This window comes from Entelurus aequoreus, linkage group LG09 (assembly GCF_033978785.1).
Source record: "Entelurus aequoreus isolate RoL-2023_Sb linkage group LG09, RoL_Eaeq_v1.1, whole genome shotgun sequence".
Taxonomy (NCBI): domain Eukaryota; kingdom Metazoa; phylum Chordata; class Actinopteri; order Syngnathiformes; family Syngnathidae; genus Entelurus; species Entelurus aequoreus.
Genome location: NC_084739.1, coordinates 21822243 through 21836993, shown reverse-complemented (window position 1 = coordinate 21836993; position 14751 = coordinate 21822243). Strand labels below are relative to the sequence as shown.

Sequence of the window (14751 nt, the reverse complement as noted above, 5' to 3'; positions counted from 1 at the left end):
TCCACAACAAGCAGGACAAAAACCAAAAATAGTCCAAATTGAAATCTTAACATAAAAGATTGTGTTTATGTCAAGATAAATGTGGGATAAAAATAGATGCATTTACAATAGCACAGTTTTTGTTGTTAAGAACGAATGTGTTAGTTTTTGGAATGCTTCATTTAAGCCTCATTTAAGAGACATAATTAATATCCTATAGCAAGTTCCACCTGAAATATGTACTTAAGGTGGAACTTACCAGAGCAAAGCAAGAATATGTTAAGGTAATGTGGAGTTCCACAGGGTTCGGTTCTTGGCCCTGCACTTTTCTGCATCTATATGCTGCTGCTAGGCAACATCATACGCAAATAAGGTGTTAGCTTTCACTGTTATGCTGATGACACCTAACTTTATATGCCCCTAAATCTAAACAACATGCCAAAATGTAGTCATCTGGAGGTGTGTCTAAAAAAAATAAAAAATGGATGTCGAGCAACTTTTTGCATCTTGACGCTAAGAAAACGGAAAAATTGATTATCGGTCCTGCTAGACGCCGGCACTTATTTAAGGAACATTTGACAACAAAACAATTGCACAAAGTGACTTTCGACCCAACTCGCCGGCCAGAAATCTGCGTTTTAAGAACTCCGGCTTGTTAGTGATTCCCAGAACCCACAAAAAAGTTTGCAGGATATAGCGCATTTTCTATTCGGGCTCCAGTACTCTGGAATGCCCTATCGGTAACAGTTAGAGATGCTACCTCAGTAGAAGCATTTAAGTCCCATCTTAAAACCCATTTATACACCCTAGCATTTAAATAGGCCCCTTTTTTTCTGCTCTGCCCCCCTCTCCTGCGTGAATAAGTTATCTGGTGGCCTCAAATCAGTTTCCAAGTCGGGACCCGGGATAGACCACTTCTCTGTGCATCAGTCAGTGACGTCTCCGCGCTGCTGACGTGTCTACATGCAAGAGGATCCCCTGCTGGCCTCACTATGAACTGGACTCTCACGTTATTAACCGTATCCACTCGACATCCATTGCACCGGTCACCCACAGGTGGGGAGGGTTCCAACATCTGCGGTCCTTTCCAAGGTATCTCGTTGTTCCCATTGGGTTGAGTTTTTCTTGCCCTGATGTGGGATCTGGGATGCCGTTGTGGCTTGTGCAGCCCTTTGAGACATTTGTTATTAAGAGCTATATAAGTAAACATTGATTGATGATTGATTGACTCAACTCTCATTTGAGTCAAACATTAAGAGTGTTACTAAGTCTTCTTTCATATCCGTACTATCGCAAAAATTCGTCCCATTTTGTCCACCACCGACGCTGAGATCATTATTCATGCGTTCGTTACGTCTCGTCTCGATTACTGTAACGTGTTATTTTCGGGTCTCCCTATGTCTAGCATTAAAGGATTACAGTTGGTACAAAATGCGGCTGCTAGATTTTGACAAGGACAAGAAAGTTTGATCATTTTAGGCCTATACTGGCTCACCTGCACTGGCTTTCTGTGCACTTGAGATGCGATTTTAAGGTTTTACAACTTACGTAGAAAATACTACACGGTCTACCGCCATCCTATTTTGCTGATTGTATTGTACAATATGTCCCGACCAGAAATCTGTGTTCTAAGATCTCCGGCTTATTAGTGATTCCCAGAGCCCCGAAAAGTCTGCGGGCTATAGAGCGTTTTCTATTTGGGCTCCCATACTCTGGAAAACAGCAAGAGATGCTACCTCAGTGGAAGCATTTAAGTCCCTTCTTGAAACTCATTTATACACTCGAGCATTCAAATAGACCCTTTTTGTAGACTAGTTGACCTGCCGCTTATCTTTTCTGCTCTGCCCCCCTCTCCTGGATGGAGAGGTTATCAGGTGGCCACATATCAGTTTCTAAGTCGGGACCCGGGGTGGACCACTCCTCTGTGTATCTGTTGGTGACGTCTCTGCGATGCTGACTGTTCTACATGCAAGAGGATCTTCCTGCTAACCTCTTTATGGACTAAACTCTTACATTATTAACAGCACACACTCTGCATCCATTGCACCGATCACCCGGGGAGGGCACCACATCTGCGATCCCTCCCAAGGTTTGTCATTATTCTCATCGGTTTGATTTTTTTTCAAGCCCTGATGTGGGTTAAGGTCCAAAGATGTCGTTGTGGTTTGTGAAGCCCTTTGAGACATTTGTGATTAAGGGTTATACAAACAAATTTTGGTTGATTGATTGAAGAGTGCTCTAAATATATTCTTATCAAACTTTCAATAATGTGCAGAGCAAGAACGTGAAATATTTCAAAGAGATAAAAGGTATTGCAGATATGATGAAAAATAAAATAAGCAGGGGTAAGAAGTAGGGATGATGTTTGATAAGGAATTATCGAGTTCGAGCCTATTATTGAAACCTCTTATCGAACCGATTCCTTATCGATTCTCTTATCGAGTCCAGATAGGTTGTTGTATATAAATGATAAATGGGTTATACTTGTATAGCGCTTTTCTACCTTCAAGGTAATCAAAGGGCTTTGACAGTATTTCCACATTTACCCATTCACACAGACATTCACACACTGATGGCGGGAGCTGCCACGCAAGGCGCTAACCAGCAGCCATCAGAGGCAAAGGGTGAAGTGTCTTGCCCAAGGACACAACGGACGTGACTAGGAAGGTAGAAGGTGGGAATTGAACCCCAGTAACCAGCAACACTCTGATTGCTGGCACAGCCACTCTACCAACTTCGCCACGCTGCCCCAAAAAACACACAATAAAAACACACAATATTTGGTTTAACAAAAGCTCACTTTTATTATATAATAAAAAAATAAAATCTAATAAATAAATAAATATTGACTGTTACCCCCCTAAAAAAATAAAATAAAATAAATAAATATTGACTGTTGTTACCCAAAGTATATTAAGTGGGATTTTTCAGAGAAACAAATATATACATTAACACAAAAACAACCTGTCTCTGTGATCACTATAGGTGTATAAATAATAATATAGTGTTAAATAAAATCAGTCCCTTGGGCACAAAACTGAAAATAATACAGCTCTCCAAAAAGTGCAATTCTGCTGCTATTTGACATAACTGTTTGTTATGATGCTTTGACATTTTTGCACTTTATTTCTTTATTGAAAGAAAATTCTATGAAGAGAAAAGTTCTTTGCAAATGTAGTTACAATGCTAAAAAATGAAAAGTTAAAGCTAAAAAAAGAAATACACTTTGTTGAGTTAACATTATTTCTTTATAGGGGGAAAAATTTTATGAGCGAGAGAATATAACAACTACACTACCCAGCATGCAACGGGAGTTACGAGCATGCGCAGTAGCCCCGAAAAGTGTTGCATGTTGCCACGCTGTGAAAGTAAACGTCAAGAACTCAGCCAACACGCCTCGTCTGCATTATTTATAATTAGACAGACAACACATCTACAGTGTGATTTTGTTTTGTTTACAAGGAAAGAAAAACAAAAGTTAAAAAAGGGAGATATGTTGTATACATATATGTATGTGCTGCGGTTGTTTTAAGAACGTTGCGACAGCTGCCGTAAAGGAGGTGCGTTGCTAGCCTGGTTGCTATGTTTCCGGTTGGTCGTAAAAGTGTTCGTCATGTGTTTTACCCTGCTAAAATCTCTCAGTAAAGTTATTCGATGGATGATAGCTTTTGTTTTGAACTTTATTACACCTTGGAGCGCCTTTTCCCGTCCATTGTTTTCCTGCTTTCGCTATCTGCGCCTAATGACTGAGTTACGTGACGTCAATTCTTGTGATGTCCCACGGAGCATTTCTGGTCGGGACGGGATTCGAATAAAGAATCAACTCTTTTCCTTTACTATAGTGGTCTCGATAACGGGTACCGGTTCTCAAAAAGGGATTCGAGTCCGAGGACTCGGTTCTTTTCTCATCAAACAACCGGGAAAACCGGTTTCGAGTATCATCCCTAGTAAGAAGTCAGCGTAGCACATATAGGTTTCTCGCTAATTCTGTAAAAAAGCATGTGTTAATTAATTTTGAAGAGAAATATGCTTCCTGATGCTCAAAAGTCATATTGGCCAGTTTTTGTGTGTTTTTTTAAAAATGTTATGTAATTTACTTCGAACACATTTAAAAAAAAAAATCATAATTTCTTATTTTTACTGCTCTTTTTCAACCTACTTTTTTCTCCTCACTGAAAATCTATAAACCTTTCAAATGGTAGTTTACATTTATAGCATCAATATGATTCAAAATACTTATTACTATTCATTTTGCAAAAAATGGTTTGCTTTATTTGCTGCTGGATGCACAATGTTGCATGTATTAGTGCATTGATATCGCCACAGAGCAAGTTTTGAAGATAATTCATCGAAAGTGACCGCAAGCAGACACATGCATATGTTTAAAAGGAGATGTACAGCCAGATGGAAAATAAAGTGAAATACAAGTGATATGAGGCGAGGGCCACGGAATCATTTATCAAAGGTCTTCATGTCATGCACACAGTAGTAGTCCCTGCAGTTATTGTGTGGTATCCTTAAAGTGCACAAGCTTTAGTAATGGGCATGTTGGGAGCCCTAACTGTGATGCATTGCTGTTGGGAGTCTGCTTTCTCTCATTCATCATTTATAAACTATTACTTTCATGCTTTCACTACTGCAAGAAAACATAGCGCAACATCTATCCATCTATATATAGACAAACAATAAATAACTCAAAACCACAAGCCAAGCTTCCAAAATGTGACTCTGCTAAATGTAAAAAGTGTAATGACAGCAAAGCTTTATAGGCTTTAAAAGCACAATTGGACTGGGATCAAATGCAAATGACAAAGAGAAAGTGTCTTATTTTGTTTAGGAATGATGAGAGCCAAGGAACATTGAGACTTATGGGACATCCCTAGGAAATGTAACACAATTCTTTGTCAAAGAGCGACTTCTTGTGTTATTAATATACCTACTTTCTATATGAGTCACATTTTGCTTCTTCCCAATGTTTCTCAGTTTGTAAAAGTACTGCATTTATATATTCTTTGTGTATACACTTATATTTACCATACTTGCTATGAAGGCAGATTGTGGCTGCAGTTTTGCAGTGTTACAAAATGCCACCAATATTACAAAATTGTAAAATGTTGACATACAAAACCCAAAACAAGTGAAGTTGGCACATTGTGTGATTCATTGGCCATTTTCTTTTTTAAAATGTTGCTGCTGCTCACTGCTCCCATCACCTGGGAGGCAAGGGGAGCAGTGAGCAGCAGCGGTGGCCGCGCTCGGGAATAATTTGGTGACTTAACCCCCAATTCCAACCCATGATGCTGAGTGCCAAGCAGGGAGGTAATGGGTCCCACTTTTATAGTCTGTGGTATGACTCGGCCGGGGTTTGAACTCACAACCTTCCGATCTCAGGGCGGACACTCTAATCACAAGGCCACTGAGCAGTTCCCCTTTAAAGTACAGTTATCTACTGATTAGTCAAAAACTAATTGTTATTATAGGAAATGCCTGCCTGGTTCATTTTCATGAAGAGAACTTTTTGGTGAAATGTCAGTCATCTGGAAAAATGGTAAATGGGTTGTACTTGTATAGCGCTTTTCTACCTTTTTTTAAGGAACTCAAAGCGCTTAGACACTATTTCCACATTCACCCATTCACACACTGATGGCGGGAGCTGCCATGCACGGCACTAACCAGGCCCATCAGGAGCAAGGGTGAAGTGTCTTGCTCAAGGACACAACGGACATGACTAGGATGGTAGAAGGTGGGGATTGAACTAGTAACCCTCAGATTGCTGGCACAGCCACTTTCCCAACTTCGCCACGCCGTCCCCACTTCGCCACGCTGGACGCTAATGGATCTTTGAAGATTTATGCAGGACAGCTCGGTCTTTTAGCTCATTGCCTTGCGCTAATCTGTGGATTTTGGTCGGAAAATCAGGCGGGTTATATTACCATACATGTGACTCAGATATTTTCAAATTGTATGGTCATAATTCGTTGGCAAAGCCATTTTGGTGCGTACCAAATTTTGTCCAGATTCAGATTGTTTTGTAGGTTTGCATTAAGGTGTGTGTAACATTTCAAGTGGAGTGGATGATGCTGTTATCTACCTGCTGCATCATGCTCACTGTCACCTGGATGGTGGGAGGGGCACTATGAGGATCATGTTATTTGATTTCTCTAGTGCCTTTAACACCATTCAGCCAATTCCGGTGAGTGCCAAGTTGCTCAGGATGGGTGTCAGTTCATCCATTGTCTCCTGGATCACTGATTACTTGTCTGACAGGCCCCAGTTTGTGCGACTGGGGAGCTCCCTGTCGGATACTGTAGTCAGTGGTGTAGGTGCTCCACAGGGGACCGTCCTGTCTCCTTTCCTGTTCACCCCGTACACCTCCAATTTCCAGTATAGTTCCAGGTCCTGCCACCTGCAGAAATACTCTGATAACTCTGCTGTGGTCGGGTGTATCGGAGAAGGACAGGAATTGGAGTACAGGATACTGATCGATGACTTTGTGGAGTAGTCTCAGGTGAACCATCTGCTTGTTAATGTGGACAAGACCAAGGAGCTGGTCATCGACTTCAAGAAGAAAATGACCCCTGTGAAGCCCATCAAAATTCAGGGCCGGGAGGTGGCAGTAGTGGGGCAGTACAAGTACCTGGGAGTCCACTTGAACAGCAGACTGGACTGGAAGGACAACAGCAAAGCTGTATACATGAGCCATGAGCTGACTCTTTTTCCTGAGGAAGCTTAGGTCCTTTAATGTGTGCAGCAAGCTGTTGGAGATCTTTTATCAGTCTGTTGTGGCTAGTGCCTTGTACTTTAAAGTGGTTTGTTGGGGGAGCAACACCAGCAAATTGGGACTCAAACCAGATTGAAAAAACTGATCCGGAAAGCCGGCAAAACTATTGGCACGCAGTTGGAGGCGTTTGTGTCAGTGAGGGACAGGAGGACACTGGACAAACTGCTCGCCATCATGGACAATCCTCATACTCCAACAGGCTCCTTCAGCTTCGTTCCCACAGTGTTCGTTCGATTCAAGAACTCCTTCATTCCACACTGTATAATCTCTCGCCATACAGCAATAGATGATATCTGTCTATTAACTGACCGCTTCTGTTAGCTACCTCTATTTGTTTACAATGTATATTTTCTGCTGGATTTACTATCTATTTTATGCTGCGGCTTTTACATATACTATAATATTGTACATGGTAATTGGGATTTTTTAAATATTGTATATATTATATAAAAATATAATATCATATATTAATATAATATATCAGTACATATTATATTATGTGTATATAATATGTAAATATATATATATTGCTGCTATGGTACATTTTTAGTCTACTTAATACCTGCATTATCCTTTCCATCCTTTGAAACGGAGCTACTGTGTGGAACAATTTCCCTTGTGGATCAATAAAGTTTGTCTAAGTCTAAGTCTAAGGTCAACCAAACTTTGGAAGTCTTTAAAGTAGAGTGCATGTTTTGCCAAGTTAAAAATGGTAAAATGGGTTGTACTTGTATAGCGCTTTTCTACCTTCAAGGTACTCAAAGCGCTTTGACACTATTTCCACATTCACACACTGATGGCGGGAGCTGCCATGCAAGGCGCTTGCCACGACCCATCAGGAGCAAGGGTGAAGTGTCTTGCTCAAGGACACAACTGACGTGACTAGGTTGGTAGATAGGGATTGAACCAGGAACCTTCAGGTTGCAGGCACGGCCACTCTCCCACTTGTTATCCTTTTGTGTGTCATCGTTCAGGAGTAGACTAACAGTATCACACTAAAATACATAGTCAATTTGGTGCAGACTGAGTTGGAAATAATGTGCAAAACCCATCTTGAAAGGTGAAACTATTGTAAATCTCCATGTTTGACTAGACCACAGGTTGCTAGTTTGATGTTGTTGTGCAATCCTCCATTGCAGTACAAGTGCCAACCAATTCATTAGTTGCTGATGAATGACATTCAGATAGCCTTGCAGTCCAAACAGAAGCAATAATAACTCACACACACTCGCAGGCAGAGTGACGGCAAGCACAAACAGAGGGGAGCGTCATGCATTGACTCTTGACATTGACGGGACTCACTTTCTGTCCTTTCATCCCTTCGGCCCCCTCGGCACCAGGCTGACCCTGCGGGAGGAGGGGCCTCGGTTAATGACTTAATCGCGAGGCGGCATTGGAAAGCATCGCTGCAGGAGAATACCTACAGGCTCTCCGCTGTCTCCTTTCGCCCCCTTCTCTCCCGGGACGCCAGTCTCGCCCTTGTCGCCCTGCGAGTAAACACAGCAGACTGTTCTCATTGACTGACAAGCAAAGACACAAAACATCTAAGAGAGAATAACTTCAAGCAAGGACAACTGCTGTGAATAAGTCATCAGAAAAACAATCCCAAGTCCAAATCTTTTCTTATCATATATATATATATATATATATATATATATATATATATATATATATATATATATATATATATGTTTCTACAAAGATGGTGAAAAATGTGTGGTTGTTGCATTGCAGCAATTTTCTTTTCCAGGTTTCATTCCGCTATCCTCCAATAGGTGGCACTTTATGATTGCTAGTGAGCGACACTCGCTGCATTTTAATAGGATCTCTCCCTGTCACTTATGTGGGGAAATGTCAAAGTAAAGAACAAGTGTACCTGCACATTGGCCAGGGCGTACGCGGAATGATAAGTAAGATACATCTGTGATAGAAATCTAAGCAAGGGAAACTTTTTGGTTTTTTACTCGATGCATTTCACAAACTTTTGACCTCCTGTTTTTCAACCTGCAGTCCTGAATCGGAGAGATTCATCATCATGTATTTTTTTCCATTTTGGGTAAAGTAAAACTCTATAACCAGGAAATCATATAATCATATTACAGACTTAAATATAATGATAGAGCATATTGTGGTCACACCTGGGCAGACAAATTACGCTCCATTCCTTCAACGACAACCGCTATGATCGCGTTCATTAATGAGCTGCAGCCTCTGTTTCCTCAGTTTTATTAAATCAGCAGACTGCTCCTATATACCAACAGATGGACTGTTGTATTAACATTTTAGCATAGGTGAAGAAAAATTCTAATTGGATTTTGTGGAGCTTTATTAACCACATGGGAGCACACATTTACTTTCTATCTCAGTGGCCTAGTGGTTAGAGTGTCCGCCCTGAGTCATACCAAAGACTAAAAAAAAATGGGACCCATTACCTCCCTGCTTGGCACTCAGCATCAAGGGTTGGAATTGGGGGTTGAATCACCAAAATGACTCCTGAGCGTGGCCACCGCTGCTGCTCACTGCTCCCCTCACCTCCCAGGTGGTGAACAAGGGGATGGTTCAAATTCAGACAGTAATTTCACCACACCATGTGTGTGTGTGACAATCATTGGTGCTTAACTTTAACTGGAACAACCTAAATATCTCCATTGTTGAGATATAAACCCTGCTATTGCATTTATTCCTAAATGATGGCCTCCATGTCTAGTTTCCATCCATTTTCTGCACTTCTCATGAGGGTTAGGCATCGATGGGAACCGGGTCTTACATCCTGATTGTCCCGGAATCGTCCTAAGGGCTATTCAGAGCCTGGACTCTTTTAAAATAGGCCTGAAAACCTTTTTATTTAGAAAGGCATTGGATTGCTAACTATCAAATACGATTTTTAACCTTGTCTTTTAGTTTTTGTTATGTTTATGTTGTACTGGTTTTGCAGGTGAAAACTGCCCAGATGGCCCCCACATCCTTTGATTTGTCAGTCTGTGGCCCTAGTTGAAAAAAATGTCGGGCTTCTCTGTTATTGTTAAGCAACCACTTGTTGGCATACGTAAGAAGAATACGGATTGATCCATAAATTGGTAGTGTTGATTCAATGGTAGCATCACTACAGATGAATACTAGAGTGATTAGATCAGGGGTGTCAAACGTACGGCCTAAGGGCCGGATCAGGCCGGTGAACAGGTTTTATCCGGCCCACGGGATGAGTTTGCTAAGTATTAAAATGAGCCAAAATTTTTGAATGAAAGAAACTGCTTTTCTAAATGTGTCCACTAGGGTTGTAGGGTATACCGGTATTAGTATAATACCGCGATACTAATGAATCATTTTCGGTACTATACCATCTCTGAAACGTACCAGTCCCGCACCGGACTATAATCCGCAGATATACAGTATATGTTGCAAAATGAGTTATTTACACACTGTTTACAATGTTTATTTAAACACCTTAATTGTTTCCAAGCGGTGTCTGTAACGCGGCAGTAAAACAGCAGATCAAACAAAACAGAAGTCATCGTCCTGCACCCACTAGCTGCGGAAGCTAGCTCGCCAGTCAGCAAAACAGACTCAATAACTCCACGGTGACATCTTAGTGCATTTACTGCGGAATTTGTGAAACTGAAACAGTTTGAAAATAATGCTCTTGCAGGTTAATACTAGTACAGACGCGTGTTAGCATATTAGCTGTTGCTAACGACGCTAGCGTCATTACATTTCGATAGCACGGTTGACAAAAATAAAGTTAAAAAGTTAAAGTTAAAGTACCAATGATTGTCTCACACACACACTAGGTGTGGCAAAATTATTCTCTGTATTTGACCCATCACCCTTGATCACACCCCGGGAGGTGGGGGGAGCAGTGGGCAGCAGCAGTGGGCAGCAGCAGTGGGCAGCAGCAGTGGCCGCGCCCGGGAATCATTTTTGGTGATTTAACCCCCAATTCCAACCCTTGATGCTGAGTGCCAAGCAGGGAGGTAATGGGTCCCATTTTTATAGTCTTTGATATGACTCGGCCGTGGCTTGAACTCACAACCTTTCTCTCAGGGCGGACACTCTAACCACTAGGCCACTGAGTAGGTAGTAAAGTAAAGCACTAGTGGAAGGACACTGCAGTACCTGCAGTGAGTAAAGTCGTCCAAAAGATGGCACCATAGCACAGACAATAAAACACCTCAGTGAATTTGCTTTTTTTTTTTTTTTCCTTTTCTAAAACTTTTTTTTTAGGGCTCAGTGAAGAAAAATACATAAATTAGCCGCACCATCTTATAAAATATGGGAAAAAAGTAGCGGCTTATAGTCTGGGATTAACTGTATTCATCAAGGTCTGTAATTATTGCATACATTTTTACAAAAACCCTTGAGATATGTGCACAAATGGGGCATTACAATTATAAAATATTTCACTGCAGGTAATGGTAATGCTGTTATGTTGGCTATGTTCCTGTTGCCTCTGTGACACTGTCCATTGGTCACACCCCCCCAAGTTTTTCCACCCCTTCCTTGCCAATTACCCATTTAACAATTTTCTGTCTCTATTTCTTTTAGACCTGTGAAACATTGCTTTATATATTGTATTTTTCAGACTATAAGTCACATTTAAAATCCTTTAATTTTCTCAAAAATCAACAGTGCTTACCGACCTTGAAGCTATTTTATTTGGTACATGGCGTAATGATAAGTGTGCCCAGTAGATGGTAGTCACACATAAGAGATCTGTGTAGACTGCAATATGATGCCATTAAAAAACACCAAAACTTTAAATGTCCATCCATCCATCCATCCATCTTCTTCCGCTTATCCAAGGTCGGATCGCGGGGGAAGCAGCCTAAGCAGGAAAGCCCAGACCTTCCTCTCCCCAGCCACTTCGTCCAGCTCCTCCCGGGGGATCCAGAGGCGTTCCCAGGCCAGCCGGGAGACATAGTCTTCCCAACGTGTCCTGGGTCTTCCCCGTGGCCTCCTACCGGTTGGACGTGCCCTAAACACCTCCCGAGGGAGGCGTTCGGGTGGCATCCTGACCAGATGCCCGAACCACCTCATCTGGCTCCTCTCGATGTGGAGGAGCAGTGGCTTTACTTTGAGCTCCCCCCGGATGGCAGAGCTTCTCACCCTATCTCTAAGGGAGAGCCCCGCCACCCGGCGGAGGAAACTCATTTCGGCCGCTTGTACCCGTGATCTTGTCCTTTCGGTCATAACCCAAAGCTCATGACCATAGGTGAGGATGGGAACATAGATCGACCGGTAAATTGAGAGCTTTGCCTTCCGGCTCAGCTCCTTCTTCACCACAACGGATCGATACAGCGTCCGCATTACTGAAGACGCTGCACCGATCCGCCTGTCGATCTCACGATCCAAGAGTGGAACTTTAAATGTCCCATTGAAAATATAGAACATTACACACGGCACTCATTATGAGGAGAGCTGGAAACATCTCACAACCCTTACCATCACTCCAGACCAGGAGAGAGGAGGCTGCAGTGAAGCTGGTCAGGGATATGCATGATGAGCAACACCCTCAGCATGACCTGCTACCTCCAACACGAGGCAGCCGCACTGCCAGGACATTGAGGAACCAACATAAGCTGGCTGAACCCGAGCCCAAAGCCAAGACAAAGAAACTTAAAAACTCTACCCTGCATACTGCAATTAAGCTGTATAATGACACTATCTAATTAAATAAGTACTACAGTCATATACCAGAATGCTAAATAGTTTCCATGCTGCTGTTGCCCTGAAAATGTTTCTTTATATAAAATACTGTCTGTTTCTTTTCATTTTTTTATTTTTGTTTGTTTGATATTCATTGTAAAGTTCAGCTGTTTTTTCAGTGGGGCCCTGGCTCCACTGCAAGCATGAATTAATAAAGTCAAGTCAAATCAAGTCAAAAATCTGTCAACATGTTTTAGTACGACTTTGAAGCCGCACCGCTTGATGGATTGTCGGCCCATTACGACTACCGTAGTCAGGGATACAAGTATTACTATGGCGTGTTTATAAGGACCGCACAATGGCACCAATTAGCAGACACATTATCTGGTGTTTTGTTTCACAATATTATGTAAAACCAACTTTTCCCACCTTCTGGTGCCTGTTGATGTGTATCTGAGATCTGCATAAGTCCTGAAAATTTGCGTACGTCCGCCACTGTAGTCCGTGGCGATTCCGTAGTCGATAAGCTTCTTCTTTTTCACTATCTTCTTGTTATGGGGCATTCATCCTCCTCTGTTGCAATTTATAATATAAAGTAATGTAAAGTTCTAACTTATATCTCGCTATGGAAGCGCTAAAACATACCGGTGTAGTGAGTTTACATAATTCACCCAAGGACATTTAGTTATTAGAGAGTTACGGTCGGACAGATTTTCACATTTCCGGCATTGTTGCACTAGTGAGCCACGGATGAGAAGAAGCTGCTCCGTTGTTGAAGTAAAGTCTGAATGTCATTAAAACAGTTAGTTCCATCTTTTGACACTTCTTCCACTCCCGTCCTTGCACGCTACACCGCTACTCTTGTCAACAAGCTGTCCCACCACTCTGGTCGCTTTGGTGTAGAACACATTAAAGCCTTCTACAGAAAGCTAGGAGTATCCAACGATGATTTCAAATTAGAAATGGTCACAGCTGATGAGGTGTTTAAAAAATTGAGCGCGCTCCACCCTAACAAGGCCACCGGCCTTGATAATATTCCCTCCAGATTCCTCAGGGACTCTGCCTCCATCATTGCCCCGATCATCACGCACATAATAAACCTATCAATTACACAAGGCCAAGTACCAAAAGATTTTAAGATAGCAAGAGTAACTCCCCTCTTTAAAAAAGGAAGCAAATTGGAACCTGGTAACTACCGACCTGTTTCTATTCTCAGCTCCATTTCGAAAGTAATGGAGAAAATAGTTTATGAACAGGTCGATAGTTACCTTGCCACTAATAAACTCATGTACAAATTCCAATCCGGCTTCAGAACTAACCACTCCACTGACACATGTCTTCTCTATCTGACCGACCACATCAAACATGAGGTGGACGCGGGCAAATACTGCGGCATGGTCATGCTGGACCTTCAGAAGGCCTTTGACACCGTTAACCACGCTATACTGTTGGATAAGCTCAGAGCAATCGGATTTAACAAAACCTCATGGAGCTGGATGCAATCTTACTTGGAGGGGAGGGAGCAGGTGGTAGAGGTAAACGGCACCGTGTCCCCCCCCCCCCCCTCTCGGTGAGCTGTGGAGTCCCCCAAGGCAGTATATTGGGACCTTTACTGTTCCTAATATACATAAATGACATGTCATCGGCATGCGACTGTGAATAGTTTTTGTTTGCGGATGACTCTGCCCTGCTGGTATCCGGCAAGGACAAGTCACAGGTGGAGAAAATCCTCAGTGCTGAGCTGTGTAGAACTTGCACCTGGCTCGCTAACAACAAGCTATCCATACACTTGGGTAAAACAGAATCCATCCTGTTTGGGTCCCACATCAACCTTAAGAAAGTCAATGACTTCACCATAAAAGTGGGTGACATTGTTATCACCAGGAAAGATGAGGTCACCTACCTAGGTTCCATTCTAGAGGCTAACCTTTCCTGTGATAAAATGGCAACCAAGGTAATCAGAAAGGTTAACCAACGAACGAGATTTCTCTACAGAATCTCCTCTCTGGTCAACAAAAGCACCTTGAGGATTCTGGCGGGAACTCTCGTTCAACCCTTTTTCAATTACGCATGCACCTCCTGGTACCCTAGCACCTCCAAAACCCTCAAATCTAAACTCCAAACATCTCAGAACAAGCTAGTCAGGTTACTTCTAGACCTCCACCCCAGATCCCACCTCACTCCTACCCACTTCTCTAAAGTGGGCTGGCTCAAGGTGGAGGACAGAGTTAAACAACTTGCACTGAGCCTAGTCTATAAAATCCACTACACCTCCCTGATACCGAAGTACATGTCAAACTACTTCCTTAACGTAAATGACCGCCATAACCACAACACCAGGGGGAGCT

At 42.3% G+C, this 14751-nt stretch overlaps 1 protein-coding gene across 3 annotated transcripts in view; it reads right to left on the bottom strand.

Annotated features, from left to right (window-relative positions):
* Window positions 1-14751, bottom strand: part of LOC133657238 (collagen alpha-1(XIX) chain-like) — a 361915-nt gene that overhangs the window by 108632 nt on the left and 238532 nt on the right. For all 3 annotated transcript variants that reach the window (XM_062058310.1, XM_062058311.1, XM_062058312.1), the window contains 2 exons: window positions 8185-8247; window positions 8063-8107 (listed from right to left, as the gene is read on the bottom strand). In XM_062058310.1, the coding sequence (XP_061914294.1) occupies window positions 8063-8107; window positions 8185-8247 (108 nt within the window). The remainder of the gene's footprint in view (window positions 1-8062; window positions 8108-8184; window positions 8248-14751) is intronic.